This window comes from Pyxicephalus adspersus, chromosome 3 (genome assembly GCF_032062135.1).
Source record: "Pyxicephalus adspersus chromosome 3, UCB_Pads_2.0, whole genome shotgun sequence".
Taxonomy (NCBI): domain Eukaryota; kingdom Metazoa; phylum Chordata; class Amphibia; order Anura; family Pyxicephalidae; genus Pyxicephalus; species Pyxicephalus adspersus.
Window position 1 is genome coordinate 21,126,181 of NC_092860.1, and position 19,847 is coordinate 21,146,027.

The 19,847-nt window shown below is 38.2% G+C and overlaps 1 protein-coding gene across 1 annotated transcript in view; it reads right to left on the reverse strand.

Annotated features, from left to right (window-relative positions):
- Positions 1–937: 937 nt before the first annotated feature.
- The window catches only part of MGAT5B (alpha-1,6-mannosylglycoprotein 6-beta-N-acetylglucosaminyltransferase B), an 88,913-nt gene continuing 70,003 nt past the window's right edge, over positions 938–19,847 (reverse strand). The window contains exons 15-19 of the mRNA XM_072403822.1: positions 19,284–19,430; positions 14,476–14,592; positions 7,043–7,117; positions 4,648–4,910; positions 938–1,836 (exon numbers count right to left, since the gene is read on the reverse strand). Of these exons, the coding sequence (XP_072259923.1) occupies positions 1,638–1,836; positions 4,648–4,910; positions 7,043–7,117; positions 14,476–14,592; positions 19,284–19,430 (801 nt within the window). The 3' untranslated portion in view covers positions 938–1,637. The remainder of the gene's footprint in view (positions 1,837–4,647; positions 4,911–7,042; positions 7,118–14,475; positions 14,593–19,283; positions 19,431–19,847) is intronic.

The following is a 19,847-nucleotide window of genomic DNA, read 5'->3' on the forward strand; positions in this document are numbered from 1 at the left end:
AATTTCCTAAAAAACATTTGCTATTTGTTAGCAAATGTTTTCAATTCTGGACCAGATCCATTCCAGGTTTGCTGGATCACCCAGCTTCACTCATGAAAGTGTATACTCTCCAGCTTTGGAAAGCTTTAATAAATCAGGCCCAAAGCTGGGACTCCTATGGCTACAGTGCCCTTGTCAAAATTGTAAGGTCATAATAAAACCTAGAGCATGATAAAGTCAGTAGTCGTAAGACTAGTTTTGTAACTATTTTAAAGCCCACCTGTGCGGTAAGATTATTAAAAATGTCCCCCAGGTGGCAACAAAAAACAGACCCAAAGCTGGCAGTGGTGGCCACAAGGGAGGGGGGGACATGAAGCCTGAAATTAGACATTATGTAATCGTTCTGGACATTTTTCTGTACTATGTGATTATCATCACATTTTATACATGTATAAAAAGGTGGCTATTCCTTTTATTTAACGTGTGTGGTACACTTTTTTTGGGTAGGTCCCTTGCCCTTTGGCTAAACCCGCATCATCTTGAAATACTTGCATCACATTTTCCAGGAGACTGTGGGCTGCTCCTCCTGCACATGTCCGAGATGGGACATGCGTCATCAAAGGGCTTTCCTGTAATATTAAAAAAAGTGTTCCATCTCATGTGTGAATAGCAACCACTTTGCTACTTGTGAACATTTACAGTAGTTCACAAAGTTTTCTGAACTGCAAACCCTTAAAGGTTGCCATACACTTAAGTTTAGGTTAATTTTAAGCCTATCGCTAATAATTAGGTGTTCACAAACTTTTAGCCATATAGAACAACACAATGTTACTTTCTTCTTCCTGTGTGGGTTACACATTTGTACAGAAGATAAAAACTGAAGATTCCCTTAAAACACCAGTAGGCACTGGTTCCACCATGTTTATTATGAAACTTCAATCTAAAGAGTGACAAAACGTTTTTTAACTTTCCATTTGAATCTTTATTAACATAAGTAAAGAAAAGACGTCTATTGCTCTGCACGCTTCTTTCTGAATTTCCCCAGGCTAATCCGCATTATCAGCTTATCAGGAAAGTGCATATATTTTTACAAACACAATTTACGGCTTCAAGGCAGCAAATTGGTTACCTTCATTCCCTTCACATTTGGTCCACTTAGTTTTATGTAATAGATGTTCCAACCCTTTGTATTGTAATCATATTTTTGTAAAAAAAAAAAATGAATGTCACAATAATTATAGGAATGGCAGTTTTTACTCCAATGGGCCTCTAAAGGCAAAACACCAGACAGCAGTACTCAGGTATCTTAAGAAACTGCAAACGATCTCTTTCTTTTGAATTATGTCAATACCATGAATATAGTAACCAGCAAAGGTCTGCTGATGTATTCTTGTCTTCTGATATCTTCATTGTGCTTTTATCATAAAAATACTGATGACCCCCTGCGCAGTGGAAGGGCCGAACACCATAGCACAGCATGGAGATCTTCACTTGGCTTCAAAGATTCTTACACAATGTTCTGTGCAGATGTATATATTACACAATATTGCTTTATGCTGCAGCATAAAACCCAGGACAGAGATCCAAGCCCCTAAATTAAATTACAGGCTTGGGACCTGTACATGTGGCTATGACACATCGGTTAATGGGCTGTTGTTTCATGAACAGTCTTTGCACAAGGCCACCTGTCCTCGATAGTAGTCTCTACAAGGACATAGTCGGCGGAACTTTGTGTTTTGTCCCGAGCAGCTAAAAAGCAGTGGCTCCCTCTGCAGGTAGCATTCACGGACTTGGGGGGACACTGCCGGATACAAGTGGCTCATCACAGATTCTGTGCTGTCACACTGAGCTCCAAGCCTAAAAGAAAAAAGAAGCAAGATCAAAGTGACAACTATGAAATCCACACTATGACCTAAGGAACGTTATATTTTTCCCATAAGCTTTAATATAGCATAATTATTTCCCGTCTGTCTTCAGAGGCATACACACAAGGAGTGACGTGGCCATCTCCTGCCCTGACCCTAACTACATTCTCCAGGTGTCTATGTGGTTTATATTTGACACAAAAGTTTTAGGGTTAGAGCTACAGAGAGGGTTATTGATATAGCTAAAGGTAAGTGTGACAGTTCAGAGAAAGTTAGGGTAGATTTAGGGTAACAGGGATTGCTGGTGTTAGCCCGAGGCTAAGCTCGGAGAGGTGTTTTTTGACAGCCAAATTAGTGAAGTTCACCACTGTCAAGCAGTTCCCAACCACCCCTAAGTACTGGTTATCATTAAAATGAATCCATAAAATGGATTGATTGAAATCCCCTTCTGTAATGGCATTTGCATTCTATGTGGTAGAGTTATGGTCTTTCAAAAGCTTCATGAATCATATCAGGGTGGTCTGCCACTGAACCACTTCCATAGAATTGCATACGACTATTTTAAACACTAAAGCATTGGCAAATGGTTGAAATGTGTTTTCCAGTGGTTTGCAGTACAACAGAAGGAAAGTAGATATCCTATGATGCATTGACGCAACCAGATCAATAACATACAGCAAAACGCCTGTCAAAACAACTGGTGAATGCTTCCAGATGCCTATCAGCAGAAAGTATACACCCATGAGGGGTTAGCCATGTGGATGTCAACCATTCATTTGAACTTAGCCTTAGTGTTAGGGCTACAAGGAGGGTTTATATGAGGGATACAGTGAACTTTAATGGGAGGGAAGTTCGGTTTAGAACCACAGGGTTTATATAAGGCCTTAAAAGGAGGGTTAGTGCCAGCATTACAGGGGAAGTTAGTGTTGGGGTTATAGGAAAGTATAGTGTTGGGAATACAGGAAGGGTTAGTGCCAGCAATACAGAAAAAATTGGTGTTGGAATTACAGGAAAGTATAGTGTTTGGACTACAGAAAGAGTTAGTGCCAGCATTACAGGGAAAGTTGGTGTTGGGGTTACAGGAAAGTATAGTGTTGGGACTACAGGGGGGGTTAGTGCCAGCATTACAGGGGAAGTTGGTGTTTGGGTTACAGGAAAGAATAGTGTTGGGACTAAAGGGAGGGTTAGTGCCAGTGTAACAGGGAAGTTGGTGTTGGAGTTACTGGAATGCTTATTGTTGACACTACAAGGAGGGTTAGTGTTAGAATGGAAAGTTGGTAATGGGCTTACTGGAAACATATCATTGGGACTACAGGCAGGGTTGGTGTTAGGGTTGCAGAGTGAGTATTACAGGGAAGATTAGTGCTAAGGTATAGGGAGACTTTTTGTGAGAGCTAGAGGGAAAGTTAGTGTTGGAAATACGAGGAGGGTATTATACAAGGAGAGTTACAGAGAGGGAGTTAGTGTTACATAGTTAGGGGTTACAATAAAAGTTAGTGGGTGGGTTAGTATTAATGTTACACAGAGGGCTTTAGTGCAATGCATCACTTTCTGTGCTGGAAGTTCTGTTCTGAAAGCTACCAGTGTCAAACTGGCAGAGAAATCTCATGTTTGAATTCAATGCCTCAGTACATACCATCTGTATGTTGATTGCATTTTACCCATATCTGTGCAAAGCATTTGGCATGAATTTATTTTCACCTTGAGTGGAGAAATGTTCCCTAAAGCAGTAAAAGTCCTTATAATTGTCTACCTCTGTATTTGATTTTAGAGACTTTGAAAGCTTTGTTTGCTCTTGAAGGTTTAAGAAGTTAACAAGAAGACAGATTTACCCAAAGCCCCTCTTCTCTCCAGGTAAAATTTAAGACCTATTTTAATTTCAATCAGATACAGTTTCCTTTCTTGCACATTCCATTGAGATGAAAAAAAATAAAAGACCAAAATAAATCTGCTGAGATCTGCAGTATATTTTATTTTCAGTGTAACAAGCACCTTGGATTTGAACACAAATCCTTTTGTATTCTGCCTGCCTTTAAGATATTCACATGACTGCTGAGTTTTTACTGTGCACTGATCCCTAACCTACCTACAGCCAATTCTCATCTGTAATTCTAGGGCTTAGCATAGGATGAGAGGTTAGACAATGGGGAAGAATACTGTGAGCTTGGAATTGCACATAACAATTACAAATCGAGGTTCATTTTTCCAAAGCAGAATTTTGTAAATGTATGCTAACCTTTTGCACCTTTTTCAGTATGGTAGAGTAAAAACATAAACAAGCTAATTAAATATGGTACTGCAAATCCCGGTGATGATATGCAGGGCAGTAGCTTATGTTCTAATACATTACATATTTAATTCAGGCAGCAAAAGCTTATTTGTACCTGCTTCACTACAAACAAACTGGTAATTGTTACAGAAAGTAACAGACAATGCCATATTAGTATCCTTTGAAGACTAGAGGTATTTTGTGGTTACAAAAAACATTACAAAAGTGGTTATCCTTCATAATACTATTAGACAATATAAGCCTCAACATTTATTTTGATGTTCTTAAGTCTAAAGAACATCAGCGTGGAAGATTCCCCCTCTTTCTTTGTCATTGTGATAATTGTCACAAGGATGGAAGGTGGAAAATTCCACATTTTCAGGTTATCCATGAAACAATAACTAAATCTAACAATGTAGATAAGTTATGGCAATAAATCATGTTTGTGTTATCATGCTGCATGCCAAATAATGCCGCGTTTTTTGTTTTTTTGCATGACTTTCAAATCATGATGTTATGTTCCATTATACTTACTGCTCAAGAAACCGCCGCTGATTGATTAAACTGAAGTATGTGGGCTCACAAACCAAATCATGCTTCCAGCATGCACCTGTACAGGATTCACCTTCTGCGGAGAGCCAGACCTGCATGGCAGAGACTGGGGGCCAGGTGGGTGGAGCGGGTTCATTGGATGGCCAAACCAAGTGTGTGTGATTAATGAGAACCAAAGAGGAAGGAAGAGGAAGCTGGGATGTGTTCAAGGGGATGGGGAAAGGCAAAGGAGGGGAGCAAAATTCCTGTAGTATAAAATATTTTTAGAGAGGTGGAATGGTGAAAGACAGGAAAAAATGTAAAAAAAAGCAGAAATTAAAAAGAGTTATAAAAAGAAGAGAAAAGGATTGATGGAAAAAGGAAAGGAGGAAGACATAAAAGGAATGTAAGCTACATTATGCACTGGCAATCATTACATATAATGAACATTTGCAGGAAATCAGGATATGTTGTTTTCAGCAGCCCAGAGGGAGCCATTAAACTGTCTGAATTTCATTGAATTAACAATTTAATACAGTCACACACAGCAAACTCTAAGCCGAAGCAGAATTAGTACTATCAATAGGTACACAGGCCCCTAAAAGCCAAACTACACAGGTAATTTCAATTTCATGCCACTTAGTGATTAAAATCCTTGAACTTAAATGAAAGTGCTGTAAAAAAAAAGTGATTGCTATTGTTAAATGTTGCAGTAGTTTAAGATTTAAATCACTTAAATAACATTGATATATTATATAAGCTAGATTTCTAAAATCCATATTTATTTAAATTATCAAGAACACACAACATTTTTGTCTAAAGATTACAGTATGTGTATAAAAATCCCTATTTAATTGCCTACAGTACCTCTTTAAAAAAATACCCAATTATCCAGCCAGTTGTAACCCTGCACAGATGCCACTGAGGGTTATAAGCACTGCCACTGCTGAAAAACCTACGCTTCTCTACCAATTAACATAGTTTTGTCATCCAAGAGGGATCCCTGCTAGGGATGAGCGAGTGAGAATATTAAGTTAGATCTTGCGGTGAAAATGTAAGCGAGATTGGCCTTCTGATTCGCCCAGAGGTCGAGCACTCGCCGAACAGAAGGATTTCCAGGGCTGCATCATGCAGCCCTGGAAATCATCTGCGATCCCCGCAAAGTTCTCACGGTCAAGTATTCTGCAGTTTTACTACAATCCAAGGGGCACGAGAGGATGATTAACCTCTAGTGCCCCAGGGATCGCACACTCTTCTTAATGAATGCAGCCAAAGCTGCAATCATTAAGAAGATGCCCAGCACAGGAGAACCTCCTGACATTGTAATATAAGTATCTGTTACAAAGGATACATTAGCCTCTAGTTCCCCGGAGATCGCAAACAGGGAGATTTCCAGGGCTGAGTGCAGCTCTGGGAATCCTCCTGTTATAATTTCCTCTTCCGAAATTTCGCTGAACCATTGGAAGTTTAAGGAAATTTGAACCTCTGGCATTCTCGCTCATCCCTGATCCCTGCATCAGAATAAAGTTACTTGGGACACCCTTTTATTGGCTATAGCAGACTGAAGACATTGTTGGATGACTTGTGATGACTTCACATATCGCCAAACCCTTCTCTGTGCAAGAAGAGAGAAATTAGTACTGCAGGACAAGAAGAGCTTCTATTAATGTGTAGGTATGCTGCAATGTATAAAAGCAGAGAAGGCTGGCTTGTGATTTTATGTGTAATGCAGGCATGTTTGTGTTTATGTATATACTGCAGGGATGTGTGTATGCATGCATTTAAATTGTGAAGCGCTGTATATGTTTGTGTGCAATGTGCAGATTGTGTTTTGTTAGTGTGTATCATGGAAGGCTATGTGTATGTTTGTGTGTAGAGTGTGAACTGTATGTATGCTTGTATGTATGTTTATTATGTGTTTATGTTTAAAGTGCTAGGCTGTTTGCATGATTGTACTCATTAAGTTAGATTTTGTGTGCAAGTTGTTATGTTATAATTATATATTGTAACTGTATTTATAAAGGATTTTATGTTGTTTCTGTTAAACAGTAAGCTTATGCAACAATCCACAATCCAGTTTTAACATACTAGAGTGCACATAAAATATAAGGCTGGGTTCACATGTATGAGGCTGAGGTACCATACGGTATATTGTGAACTGAACTGTTGTGTACCATTCACTCATTTCAATGGGCTACCTAGGGTAGGTGCAATATGGTGCATTGGAAATTAATGGCAGCACACCAAAGCATATTACATCAGGGCCAGGGCCTCAATTTATCTAAAACTGACCCTGATTACAGTTGGCCTTTTTACATATGTTTCTAAAATGACCATAATTTGGGCCTCCAAGGATAAAGTTTTACTGGACAACTTTTGTAAAGGAGGTATGACTTACCTGGTGCTGGATGTAGGCATGGAGTCTTTGGAGCATACCTTCACTTGTAAACTCATAAGGCAAGTATGGATCAACCTATGGAAAAAAACATAATTTATTTTGGTCTCTATTGGGCATTTAAGCAGATTTCTAGCTAGTCTAGCACAATCTAAAGTAACTTATGCACATCTTAGAAATAACACAAAGGCAAAAATAAAAGTAAAAAAGTAAAATATTGGTCAGTCTTTAAAAAAAAAAAACAACAGCTCTCTCTACAATATTACTCCATTGATGTCCCTAACGATCCTACTATGAGATCCAAAGCTGTTCTATTTCAGGGTTGGTTATCACGTAGGAATTGCATTTTAACACAAAACTTTAGAACAGGATTTTTTTTTAAATGTATATGTACAGAAAAGTTTGGGGGGGGGAGGTTAATGAGGATTAAAACACCATAGTACTCAGCTCTTTTATTCAAAGCTGCTGTAAATTATACTGTTAGTTAATTTTAAATTGCCATTCAAGTAAAGTATTGCGACTCTCTATAGAGGTAACTATTATGTACCAGTATATTAAAAGAAATATGCAGCACCAGTTTTAGTGGTTGACTTGACTACAAACTGATTTGCTGATAAATATTTTTTTACATGTTTACTGTTTTAAAAAAATATTCTACTTAGGAGTTCCCTATAAGCTGTAAAATGTACAAAACATTTTTAAAACATGAAATTTACTCTTTACACTTAACAACTTAAAATAATCTATATATGTAATTGGCATGTCACTTTACCAACTGTAACCTCCACTGTCATTGTGTCTGTTTCTTTTTACTGTTTTTTTTGTTTTTAGGTAACCTTACACATTTTAATAATACATGAAAACACAGTGAATCTTTTCTACACTGTCACATTCATACAAGGCATCTGCAAATATATAAAAAATGTGCTGAAATCAAGGCATGGCTTGTACTGACATATAAATAATAAATACAAGAAAAGCTCTCTAAATCCTAGGGCTGGATGCACACCATGGGCATTGTGTTTGCTGCACATGAGCTGGCATGCCATTCAGGCATTTTGAGTTGCTTGCTGGCCAATGAAAAGTAACAGTGATAGTATTTCCTCATAAACCAATAGGAAGCTGACAAGATAGTGAGGAAAAAGCCCAGGTAATGCCTGATAATTAGGAAACAATTACCAAATGTTAGGTGTAGTCATCTTTTGCTGCCCATCAATGGTTCCAATGTTAACATTGCTTTTTCTGGTGAGCAAAGATGAGACAAAGATCCCAGATCAGTTTGAATTTCATTTCTCTGTTAGTATACTGAGAATTTTCCCATTATTCATAAGACATTAGCTTATTTTTTGGTTTTCTGGGATATTATTTTGTATTTTTAGGGAGAGTGTTATTTATTTTAAAAGGTTGAATTATGAATATTTGTTTATTCTGAATTTGCCACTTTATATGTGAGACACAAAATTACTAAACAAACCAACGTGATAACTGTGGTTGTCGGTATCACTTATTTGGAAAGATCAGAAATTCAGGACAATTAAATTGAGTTCTAAATTGTCACACAGTCTCACAGGTCCAAAATGAAGGCAAGTGTAACAAACCTCAGCACAGGTCATTGTAAGGAATGCTGATCTAAGGCATTGTTTCTCAACCATTGAGCAATGTATGCCTCCTAGGTCAGTTTAAGTGACTCCTAATGATTTTTTGGCTATCTGTAAGGGGGACAATCTTCCCAATGGCCATCCATGTAAGAACAATTCTTCCTACTGACCACCCCATTAAAATGTGAGTTGTGAATATAGTAATTATAGCAGGGGTTCCCTGAAGACCTGAAACTTACTTCAAAGGGTTTCCCATGCTTCTCCCATAACCAATCACATTTGGTCATCCAGGTCAGGAAGAATCATGGATGAATCATTGGTGCCCAACAGGTTACATATAAAAGGTAGCATGTTTGAAAACCACTAACAGGTAGAAAGTGCTCCATGTATACATCTCTAGGTTACTAGACCATACCTTTAAATTTTAATACACATTTATGCCCATGGAGAGGCACTCCTTTAGGCTTTCTGCACATTCACTTGCTCTCTCCACATGTCATTCTGGTAAGCCAATATCTTCTAAAGGCTTTGGGTAATGGTAAAAGTCAAAATCTGGCACAGAATATTTTTAGAATTAAGGGGTATGTCTAGGTAGAGCAAGTCAAGAAAAATACTTGAATATTTTCCAGAAATTCGGTGTGCTCCTAATTTCCTGAAATCAAAAGTAAATCAGTGGCACACCGCAAATCCAGCATTAAAGTTAAAATATAATATTTTTCTGAACAAAGCATTTAAAGTCCCATCAGTACTTTTCTCTTCCAGTGCATTTCAGCCAAAATGGTCTTTCCAGGTAGAACACATGAGAGGACTGGGAGAGGCAGGGTCAGACCTAAGGGCCAATCATATGTGTTGCATGCACATGTGCTGACAGGGTAGAGACTGTAGAAGGATTAGTAGACTAAAAAAATGATTCATTTGCACTCCATGCATTTAGGCAAGTAGTTATTGTCAAGCCGACCTGCAGATGAAAGCAAGCATCAGAATAGGGAAGAATAGCTGTTGGTGCCAGGATGGCTGGTCTGAATATTTCAGAATCTGGGAATCTCCTGGGATTTCCATGCACAGCTATCTTTACAGTTTACAGAGAATGATCTGCAATAGCAAAATATCCAAGGGTATGCCAGGGGTCAAAATAGAATAGCCGGATCGAGCTGATAGAAAGGCAAGAGTTAATCTGATTACTTTTTACAGCCGAGGTATGCAGAAGAATGAATAACTCCGAATGCACAAAACTATGAAGCAGATGGGCTATAACAGCAGGAGACCATACTGGGTGCCACTCATGTTAACTATAAACAAGTACCTGAGGCCACAATTCACATAGGCTAACCAAAATTGGACAAAGGACATTTTAGGACTGCATGGACAGAAAATACAAATCTTTTCCTAGAAACCACATAAATACATACAAATTAGGTAAAACAGCTAATCTATGTTTTGGATGTTTTAATTTACCTTTGCCAACCATTTCCACCTCTAATGACCATCAGTTTATAGTAACATTACTCACTTTATATCTTAGCAATGGGCTTACAGACCAATATTTACATTGGCAAGCATCAACTGTGAGTCTGAAGTTAGTATGGTGCATGTATAGGGCAGGGACTCCAAAAAAACAGCTTGAACAGTGAGTTCATATAGTACTAATAGAACTGAACCAAATGTCCAATGTTATATCGCACAAATCTAAATAGCAACATTACCTCTTATGTATTATATCTGTGTATTTAGCAGTTTGCCCAGAATTCAACTATAAACATGAGTTAGCAGCTCCCATATTTGTATCCCCCGCATTATAACTTTCAGAAACACGAAAGGGAAAAGCCAATTGGTTCATGCCCACAACAGCTGATTCCCCCTACAAATATTTAATCATGGGGCTCCGTGTGACCTTTATGTAGCTCTTCTTTAATTGTACTAACTGTATAGTTTCAGGTCACACATTTAGCTCCGAGTTCTTTTTTCTGTTTTCTCAAGAAATTGATTTGATCACTCCAAGACAGCTTGACATTTTCTAAATCCAAACTGAAATGAAATTATTACTTGTCAATACAAGAGGTTAATAAGTGGAAAATGAATTTCTGCACATTAGTGATTAAGAAAGATAAGAGCTTAGAATGGAGACGCAGTCACAGTAATATGAGCGTGTCTGCGAAATAAACCCGCCTGCACATAGCGGCGTAACTACGGCAACAAAAAAACTACCCCCTCCACCAGGGGTAATAAACAAAGAATATTAGGGATGGGTTCTGCTTCTGTGACTGCGGCTTCTCTCTCCTCATCACATTGTCTAATGAGATCCCATGGGCTCTGTCCCTGAGCTCTGTGATATACTATTATTCTTCTGCACGGAACCTTCTAGATAATGAGAGCTCTCTTTCAGCTGCTTGGGAATATTGGCTGTTAAACCACCCGCGTCTGACACCTCCACGGCTCAATGACCTCAAATTGAAGCATTAGCTAGACCTCAATCCCCTTAATGGCTGAGCAGCTCCCCCAGCTTGTCCCTACTGTCCTCCCTCCAGCCTGTAACATTCATTTTGTGTTCTGCCTAGGGGGTTCTTTAGTGTGATATCTAGCTACTTATCTATCTTCTATATATCTATCTGTCTGTCCATCGTTGTGTTGATGCAATAGGTACAGGAAGAGCAGCAGGACATCTGCCTATGAGCAGAATAAAATATCATAGTTCTAAGATGCAATTTGCTGTTTTCGGAATTTCTCAGGGCACTCGGTCTATGGAATGTTTGACACATTCGGTTATTTAAATATGATTGACTACTGCAGAGAATACTGAATCCTAGCAAGAGAAACCCAACAGGTTGGAATTTTTTTAGTTGACTGCCACATTGTCCTCAGGAGATTAGCAATGACAAGCTTTTTGTTGCTGGTCAAAGCCATGTAGACATACAATGGATGTGTTGCATGTACACAGTCTTTTTAGGGTATACGCTTTGACAAAGCAATGACTATAATAACCTTTTAAAACCTCAAGGGAACCTTAGGCACCTGTCTTATAAATAACACAAAGACACAAATTGACTTTGTAAAAAATAAAAGTAAAAAAGTAAAATATTGGTCAGTCTTTTAAAAACAAAACAACAACTCTCTCCGCAATAATACTGCATTGATGTCCCTCACAAACCTACTTTTTATTATTATTAATATTATTATTATTATCAAACAGGATTTATATAGCGCCAACATATTACGCAGCGCTGTATATTAAATAGGGATTGCAAATGACAGACTAATACAGACAGTGATACAGGAGGAGAGGACCCTGCCCCGAAGAGCTTACAATCTAGTAGGAACAGGAGACTGGACGGGACAGCAGCTGGGAAGGATACATTTTGATACATTTGGACCATAAGACGCAGGGACTTTTTCCCCCCACTTCTGGGGGAAAAAAAGTGCGTCTTATGGTCCGAAAAATACGGTATATATATATAATCGGCATGTCACTTTACCAACTGCAACCTCCATTGTCATTGTGTCTGTTTTTTGTTTTTGTTTTTAGGTAACCTTACACATTTTAATAATACATAAAAACACAGTGAATCTTTTTACACTGTCAAATGTTTACAAGGTATCCGTAAATATATAAAAAGTGTGCTGAAATCTAGGACAGGAAGAAGCTGGTCGGCTGTCAAAGCACTGGCAAAGTGGCTGGATGGCAAATCACTGCTGGGAAGGGGATATGGCTGCTGGAAAGCTTCCAATTCACTATTGGAGGGGGGAAGAAGCTTTTCTGCCACCTCTATGTACCACTTACAAAGATACCTGTTCAGCTGGGCTGTAATAAATGTGCTTCCTGTGCTTTCCAAAGCCCTGCTGCATGAAGGTGGGCACATAATACCATTTGTGGATGTATTCATTTTCCTAGAGGTCTGCTTTAATTCCTCAAAATGTTGCTATTTATTAAGGCTGAACAGCAGCAACATTAACTGAACAGTTAATCCTGGAGAGATTTGGTGGTTTGATTTGTGTTAATAAAATGAATTATTGTTCTTGGTTTAACATAAGCTGTGGAATTAGCCAGGGAAGATTATGAGAGTCTGGAAAATTACTTATGAATAGGTCATCAAGTTTTAAAGTTTTTCAATTGTATCAAAAAATCTATTTATTTTATGTACTTCAGAAACGCATCACATGGTAACTCCCAGCTTCTCATTTTGGGCCAATGTAAATGGATTGAATAATTACCCCACCTGACACCCATTCTCCCAAAACAGCCCCTGTGAAATATCCAGAAATTCTGTATATGGGAATTGTATGACTCTTTCCTTTACTCTTACAATGCAGCGTTATTACCTGAAGGGCAATTGCAAAGTGGTGCCATGTATCACTTGGTTGTAACATTTTTGAAAATTTACAACATCTAGAAAGTTCCCAGTAAGGCAGAATGATTTATCCCAGCTATTTTTATTGCAAGTAGTATTACAGTGTTTTTAGAAGCATGCTGGAAGAGAATTTGATGGTATACAGAGCGATGAGGTCCATACAGGTCAGTCAATAGTGCATTATTAACAAGGTAATGCTGCGAATCACGTTAAACATTGCTTGATCATTCTGTGTTTGGATCTTCAGTAAAAAGCACTACATAAAAGCCGACTAAAAATATCTACTACTTTCTCGCTAAAATATTTCATACTGCAGTGTGTTTTATAACATTGCTGTTTAGCTGGTGCTAAGTGACTGTTCTGACATTTTCTAGAAGACGTCTGCTTGTGTACTTTTATGTGGTAATCTATGTAAATCAGCATTTTAAAGCTGAACTCTGGGCAGATATAAAAGACACATAAAAGACATAAAAATATAAATACAGTATTACCATATTATTAAAGGTTTTTTTAATGCAAACAGTGTACCTTAGTTAGACATTGTATCATCCTTTTGAAGTCCGAAAAAAGCTGAAGAGGTTTCTAATGCAGAAAGGAGGCCCCATGCTACATCTTAAACATTTTATCATTTATTTTCAGATAGCTCAGAGAACCCATGTTGGTAAAAGTCACAGCTTAGTTGAAAGACTGAGCCTATCCTGTAAATGCCATGCCAGAACCATTTATATATATATCCATTAGATAGCTGGGCAGCAGTAAAAAAAATGAAACTCCAGATGGAATGACCACTGTTCACTCTTATGAAAAAGAACACAGCGGGTGCCCCTTGTCCTTTCCCCTCCCCTCACTTTTCAATTGGTATATCAAAAAAAAACCAAAAAAAAAACCATAAGCAATAAAAAAACATTGAGCCTGATTTATTAAAGCTCTTAAAGCCTGGAGAGGATACACTTTCATTGGTAAAGCTGGGTGATTCAGCAAACCTGGAATGGATTTCTTAAAAGTCATTTGCTATTTGTTAGCAAATGTTTTCAGTCCTGCACCAGATCCATTCGAGGTTTGTTGGCTCACCCAGCTTCATCAATGAAAGTGTATCTTTTCCAGTCTTGTAGAGCATTAAAAAATCAGGCCCAATGTGTACATCTAGCATCAGTCTGCAATATCTCATCCATACCCAACAGATCTCCAATGCAGATTATGCCCACAGCAAGCAAGAAACTTTTGTTTCAACCTTCCCGAGTATGGCTTGGGGGTTAATTTTAAGTACCAAAAACGGTAACCCCGAGCCGCACTTGGGGTGGCATTGACAAGGACATACATGGTCTCGACGAGCCCACGGTGTCCTCTGGCGATGCCCACCCGGCATTTGTGTCCTCTGGCCTTGCATCCCCGATGTAATCAATGGGACATGTGAGCGTGCGGGGGTGGTTTCAATACTGACCCAGATTAAGTACACAGATGGGGTAAGTCTGAAATCCTGTATTTACCAATTTACCTTAGTTCTCATGATAGACTTGATTGCTGCCTCAAACTCCTGTGTGTTGTTGAAGTCCACTGTTATGACATGCGGCCGCCCAATGGTCATCTCCATGTACGGGTGTTGTGATGATACCTGCAGAAGGAAATATAAAGAAAAAATGAATACAGTCATACATAGTTTTATATTAACAAATGCCAATGTAGTAAATATGGTTTGATTAATTCATTTGTCCAGGGAAATAATTTTATCACTTACATTGGCATTTCTCCTATAAGGACCCACTATTGGCTCTGTTTTAAGGCTTTTGTTCATTATCAATGTTCATGTTTGAAAACATTTAACTTTAAGTCTTGTTCAGATGCTTATTTTTGGCACCAAAGATGAACATTTGTGATCAGGTGAAAAATGTCAGATAAGTTGTTCCATGATGTCATTTAGCAATCCACCGTGCCAAATCAATAAAAGAAAAAGCATTACAAAAACTACTTTAGACTCTCAGTGGGGTCCCTCCTTCATAGAACAGAACAGGATACTGCTTTGTTGCTATTGTCACTCAAAATGAAGACATACGATCATTTTGAGCCACAGCGGTTGAGTGTCCATACAAAGCTTTAGGTATGTTGTCCTGTAGTGATGTCTGTGTATATATCAAAGTATATACAATGGGGTCTTTACAAAGTGTCTGCCTGGCAAGCCAGCTAACCTTACAGTTTAGTATAGGAGTTCTCATGCTGCGGTGAAAATGACTGCAAAACTTATAAATTGCGCCAAAGAGGATCATTGTTGTGTCATACACTATTTGTGGGCAGTAGGTGTGCCTAAAGCACAAATTTATCCCCCATGTGTGATCAATATGTGGATAAAGTTCTCTCTCATAGTCATCCATGAATGGATTAAAATGTTTGAGAAGTGATGAATGCTAGTGTGACAGATGCAGAGTTCTCCGGATGTCCAGCCACAGCCACGACTATAACGAATGAATGAAGAACCCTGGAACACATTTCATCATCACGTGACGATGATGTGGAAACAGCAGTGCATCAGTGGTTACACTCCCAACAAAAACATTTTTTGCTGATGGCATTAAAAAGTTGGTACAATGTTGGGAAAAATGCATCACAAAGGAAGGTGACTATGTAGAAATGTGATGTAATTTGTTTTTAAAATTCTTAAGAAATAGTGTTAAAAAAAGTGCGTAAACTTTTTGAAGACCCCTCGTATATAAACATCAACGTCAACATAACTATGTATATGCTGCTTGCCTTACAGTGGAACCACATTTTTTTTTAATGCAAATACTTTGGAGATTAAAAAATGCATGTCTTCCTACAACACTACATTTTTCTGCAGAACCAACTAGGATTCTGAAATACTTTTTGGTTTTATCTCTCCTATGCTGTTTTTTCACCTTTCTCTTCCTCTTACTTGTCATTATCTTGTCATTATATTTCTACAATAATATAAGGAGCAAATCACACTGCACAAAACAGTGTGGCTCCTGTTTCCTTCCACTTCTGTCCTGTATTCTGCCATAATATTTGTTAGACGACTGCATGGAATATAACAAGTAGCAAGTAAGAGAGTTTTAGGAATTGGGAGAGAACAGTCCTATTACAAGCCCATTTCCAGGCACACAATTAAAAAAGTTCCTATGGAGGACTCGTTTTGAAAGAATGAATACTTTATTATACTTTATATAATTTATCACCCCTCCCTAATATAGAGGACAGTTAATAGAAAAGATTCTGCAAGATGGCAAATGGATACAAAAGATATGTCTAAAGCAAATGATAACACCAATGTGTAAGTTTTCTAGTGTGTAATATTTTACCTTGCTGTTTATGTATTTGTATTAAAAAGTAATTTTAATTCTGCTTTAAAGGGAACCTGGTATACCAAAACATGGAGGCTGCCATTAACGAACTGTTCATCTGAAAATGCTAGAGGTCTGTCATGTTGACTTCCTTACAAAAATACAGATAAGGATTTTTCCTTTATTTATTTCATAACAAGTTTACTTTAATTAGAAGGATGGTAAGGAGCTACAAACACTGGCTGTTAGCTTTCTATCATTTTCAGTGGTCAAGGTATTTATTGTATATTTGGTTGTCATGGATTATTGGTTTGGAAAGTCCTAACACCATTGGATCATCAAAACAACCAATCATCTAGAAGTTTAAGAAGTCATCAATGACAATCTTTAAAGACTTCCTGTTGATGTGCAACATTATAGTTTAAAATCCATCTTTTCTAATGTTCTAACTGATTGTAGACCAGCAGGAAAAGTTTAAAGTTTGAGCTTTTCAAAGGAACCAGTTCAATGTAATGCTATCTTTGCAGCAGCCTAATATCAAAATCCTTGCACCAAGGTTTTTTCAGGCATTGGAAGCTTACATGGGACTGTCCTATGTGTCTTAAAGCGGAAGTAAACCCAAAACAAAAAAAATCACACTTATCTTCAATCCCGCAGAGCAGTATATCCGCCGGGAGGTTCCTCCCTTTGGGTTCCGAGTCGCCCCGGTATCTGTCTTCGCCCCCGACATCTTCTCCTCCCCTGTTCTGCGTTTTTCTTCCTGCATCACCCCATCTCGCACTGCACAGGTGCGCGATCGGGTGATGTAGATTAGGAACAAACCTGAACACGCATAAGATCAGCATTTTTTTCCATTGATGAAAGGGCTCCTTCTGTCTCGGGCATGCGCAGAAGGAGCAGCTAAGAGCCTCCCGGCATGATTGACGTAAGTATCCTGGGAGGCTCTGTGCTCTCATTAATTCCTGATCGCCTTGGCACTTAAATATCACAAACAAATACAATTTTTACTTTAAATAAAAGGGTTGTCTACTGCTGGACCAAGAACCTAAATTGTCACATTGTCTTTCATACCCGGCATATCTTTACTCCCAGGAGCTATGGAACTGCTACGATATCAGACTTTAAAGTGAACGTGTTACTTTGCCCTTTATGAGCATGCTGCTTGAACTTTGTATACCCTACTGTGTAAAGGACGATGGAGCAATCCTTAAAATATGCTATTAACTTATAGTGCACACTATTGGGAGTAAAAGTATGCTGCATGCATCACATTTTTTAACATGTGACCTGCTGAGAGTTAGATGTTATTATTATTATACAGTATTTATATAGCGCCATCATATTGTGCAGCGCTGTACAAAGTCCATAGTCATGTCACTAACTGTCCCTCAAAGGAGCTCACAATCTAATGTCCCTACTATAGTCATATGTCATTAATGTAGTCTAAGGTCAATTTTAGGGGGAAGCCATTTAACCTAACTGCATGTTTTTGGGATGTGGGAGGTAACCCACGCAGACAACCTGCAAACTCCATGCAGATAGTGTGCTGGCTGGGACTCGATCCTAGGACCTAGCACTGCAAAGACGGGACTGCTAACCCCTAAACCACCGCTATAGTGTTCACATTAAAATACAGAAAAAAGTTAATCAAGAAACAGCTATGGTGCACAATACTTGCTTGTGACATATTTCCTCGTGACACAGATTTTCAGAATGTGTTCATTCCCAACATTTTTCTCGCTCCTTCATACCTTCCTATTTATATTTTTACACTTTCTATTTTCAGTAGTGCTAATCTTGGTGATAACATCAGCAAGCACGTGTTTTAATCCCACTCCAATTCTGACAGTCAGTGACAGACACCTCCATTCATCAGAACTCAGCGAGAAATCTTCCTTAATTAATGAAGGTAATTATGTTTTTTTACCAGACAGCTATGATTAATTCCCCAAGCTTTGCTGAGCGGCACATAATGTTTTAAGTGTGTTTAAATCAATATAAACTCTTTTCCAGTTGTGATTGTGTAAAAAGCATTGCCAGAGCAGAAAGGTCTATTGCTGAAAGCAATGGTCCGATTAATACCTGTAGTCTTTTCAGAGGTGTATGGAAGTCTACTCGTTCTTCCTTGTGAGTGATCTGTAAATGAAAGTGTTAAAGCTGCCATGTAAAATAAAAAAAAATGCCTGTAAGTGCTCGGAGAATACCTGTAAATAGCAACAAATAAATATAGAACTATGGATTCCTATAGAATGGATTATTTAATATGGCTAAAGCTGTTGCTTGATTGTTGTCTCTCGAACTGATCATTAGTTATTATTTTGGGTGACAAGTGTAAGAGCAATCTCTGAACAGATATGATGCTTGGCTACTGACAAACACGGTGTTCTGTTCTATCAAGAACGGGAGGTCGAGAGGGAGACATCCCTCTATGTGAATTACAATGGATTCTGTTATGGGGCAGTCCCCTAGTGATTTGGTATAGTGGATCTCAAACCAACATTGTGGGATACTTGTACTGATGGCAGATCTTCACTTGAAGCAAATAAACAAAGCTTTATATACGTGGGCAAAAGGGGTCACACATAAAGATTGATCTAACTGTAAGTGCACTTTGTGTTAGCGCTAAGCATTAAAATACTTCAAAATTAGTATAATTAAACACAAAAATGTAATACATTGCAGCTTTCTAGTTTATAGACGTAGCAGCTGCACTAATTTCCTGTTTCCAGGCTACTCACATATTCTGCAAGAACTTACCTATTTAACCCTAATTACAAGAATGTTATTAGCCGGCTATCCCTGTAGACTAAAATCTCCCCAAGTAATGAAGATGAGGAGTAGCCTATGCCATAATTTAAACAAAATATTATTATCATATTAATATATATATCATATATATTATCATTATTAATGATTATATGTACTGATCTAAAACCATTGTAGTTTCCATTTAAAAATTTATTTCATTTTTAGATTCTTCTGTTGCAAGAAAGTACTGAGCCCATCGCACCTCTCTGGAGGTTGGTTTGCCACGGAAGAATTCATGATTAAGAGAGCTGTGAGGGGGATTGAAGCGTGGTTGAAGAAATACACAGCCATTGGCGACTGCTTCCAAGGGTGCAGGACCTTCGTATGGGAAGCCAAAACCTATAAAGAGCTAAGAAGACCAAATGCAAAGTTAATGTAAGCATAAAAAAAATTAACACAAAAAATATGTATTTGACGTAATAGCATTTATGGGTGATGCCTAGGACCCCAAAGCTAGGGAAGGCCAAGCTTCAAAAAAAAAGTTTTTCCTATTTTGTTTTTTTTTTTGAAATCAGACATTCTCTCATTGGAATACTCCAGGACAATGGTTTCAATAACTGATTACCACGAGGGAATGTTTGAGGGAATGACACATTCCCTGTTAAATTATAGAGCCCTTAGTGTCTTGCTAGGTTTCTTCACCGATGCACTTCATCCTAAGACTGTATCAGTCAACTCCGATCCTACTTTTATAAAGAAATGTAAAATGTGTCAAGGTATCTACCATTTCTATTAATAAAAGTCTCCTGGTGGTTGTACTTGACTA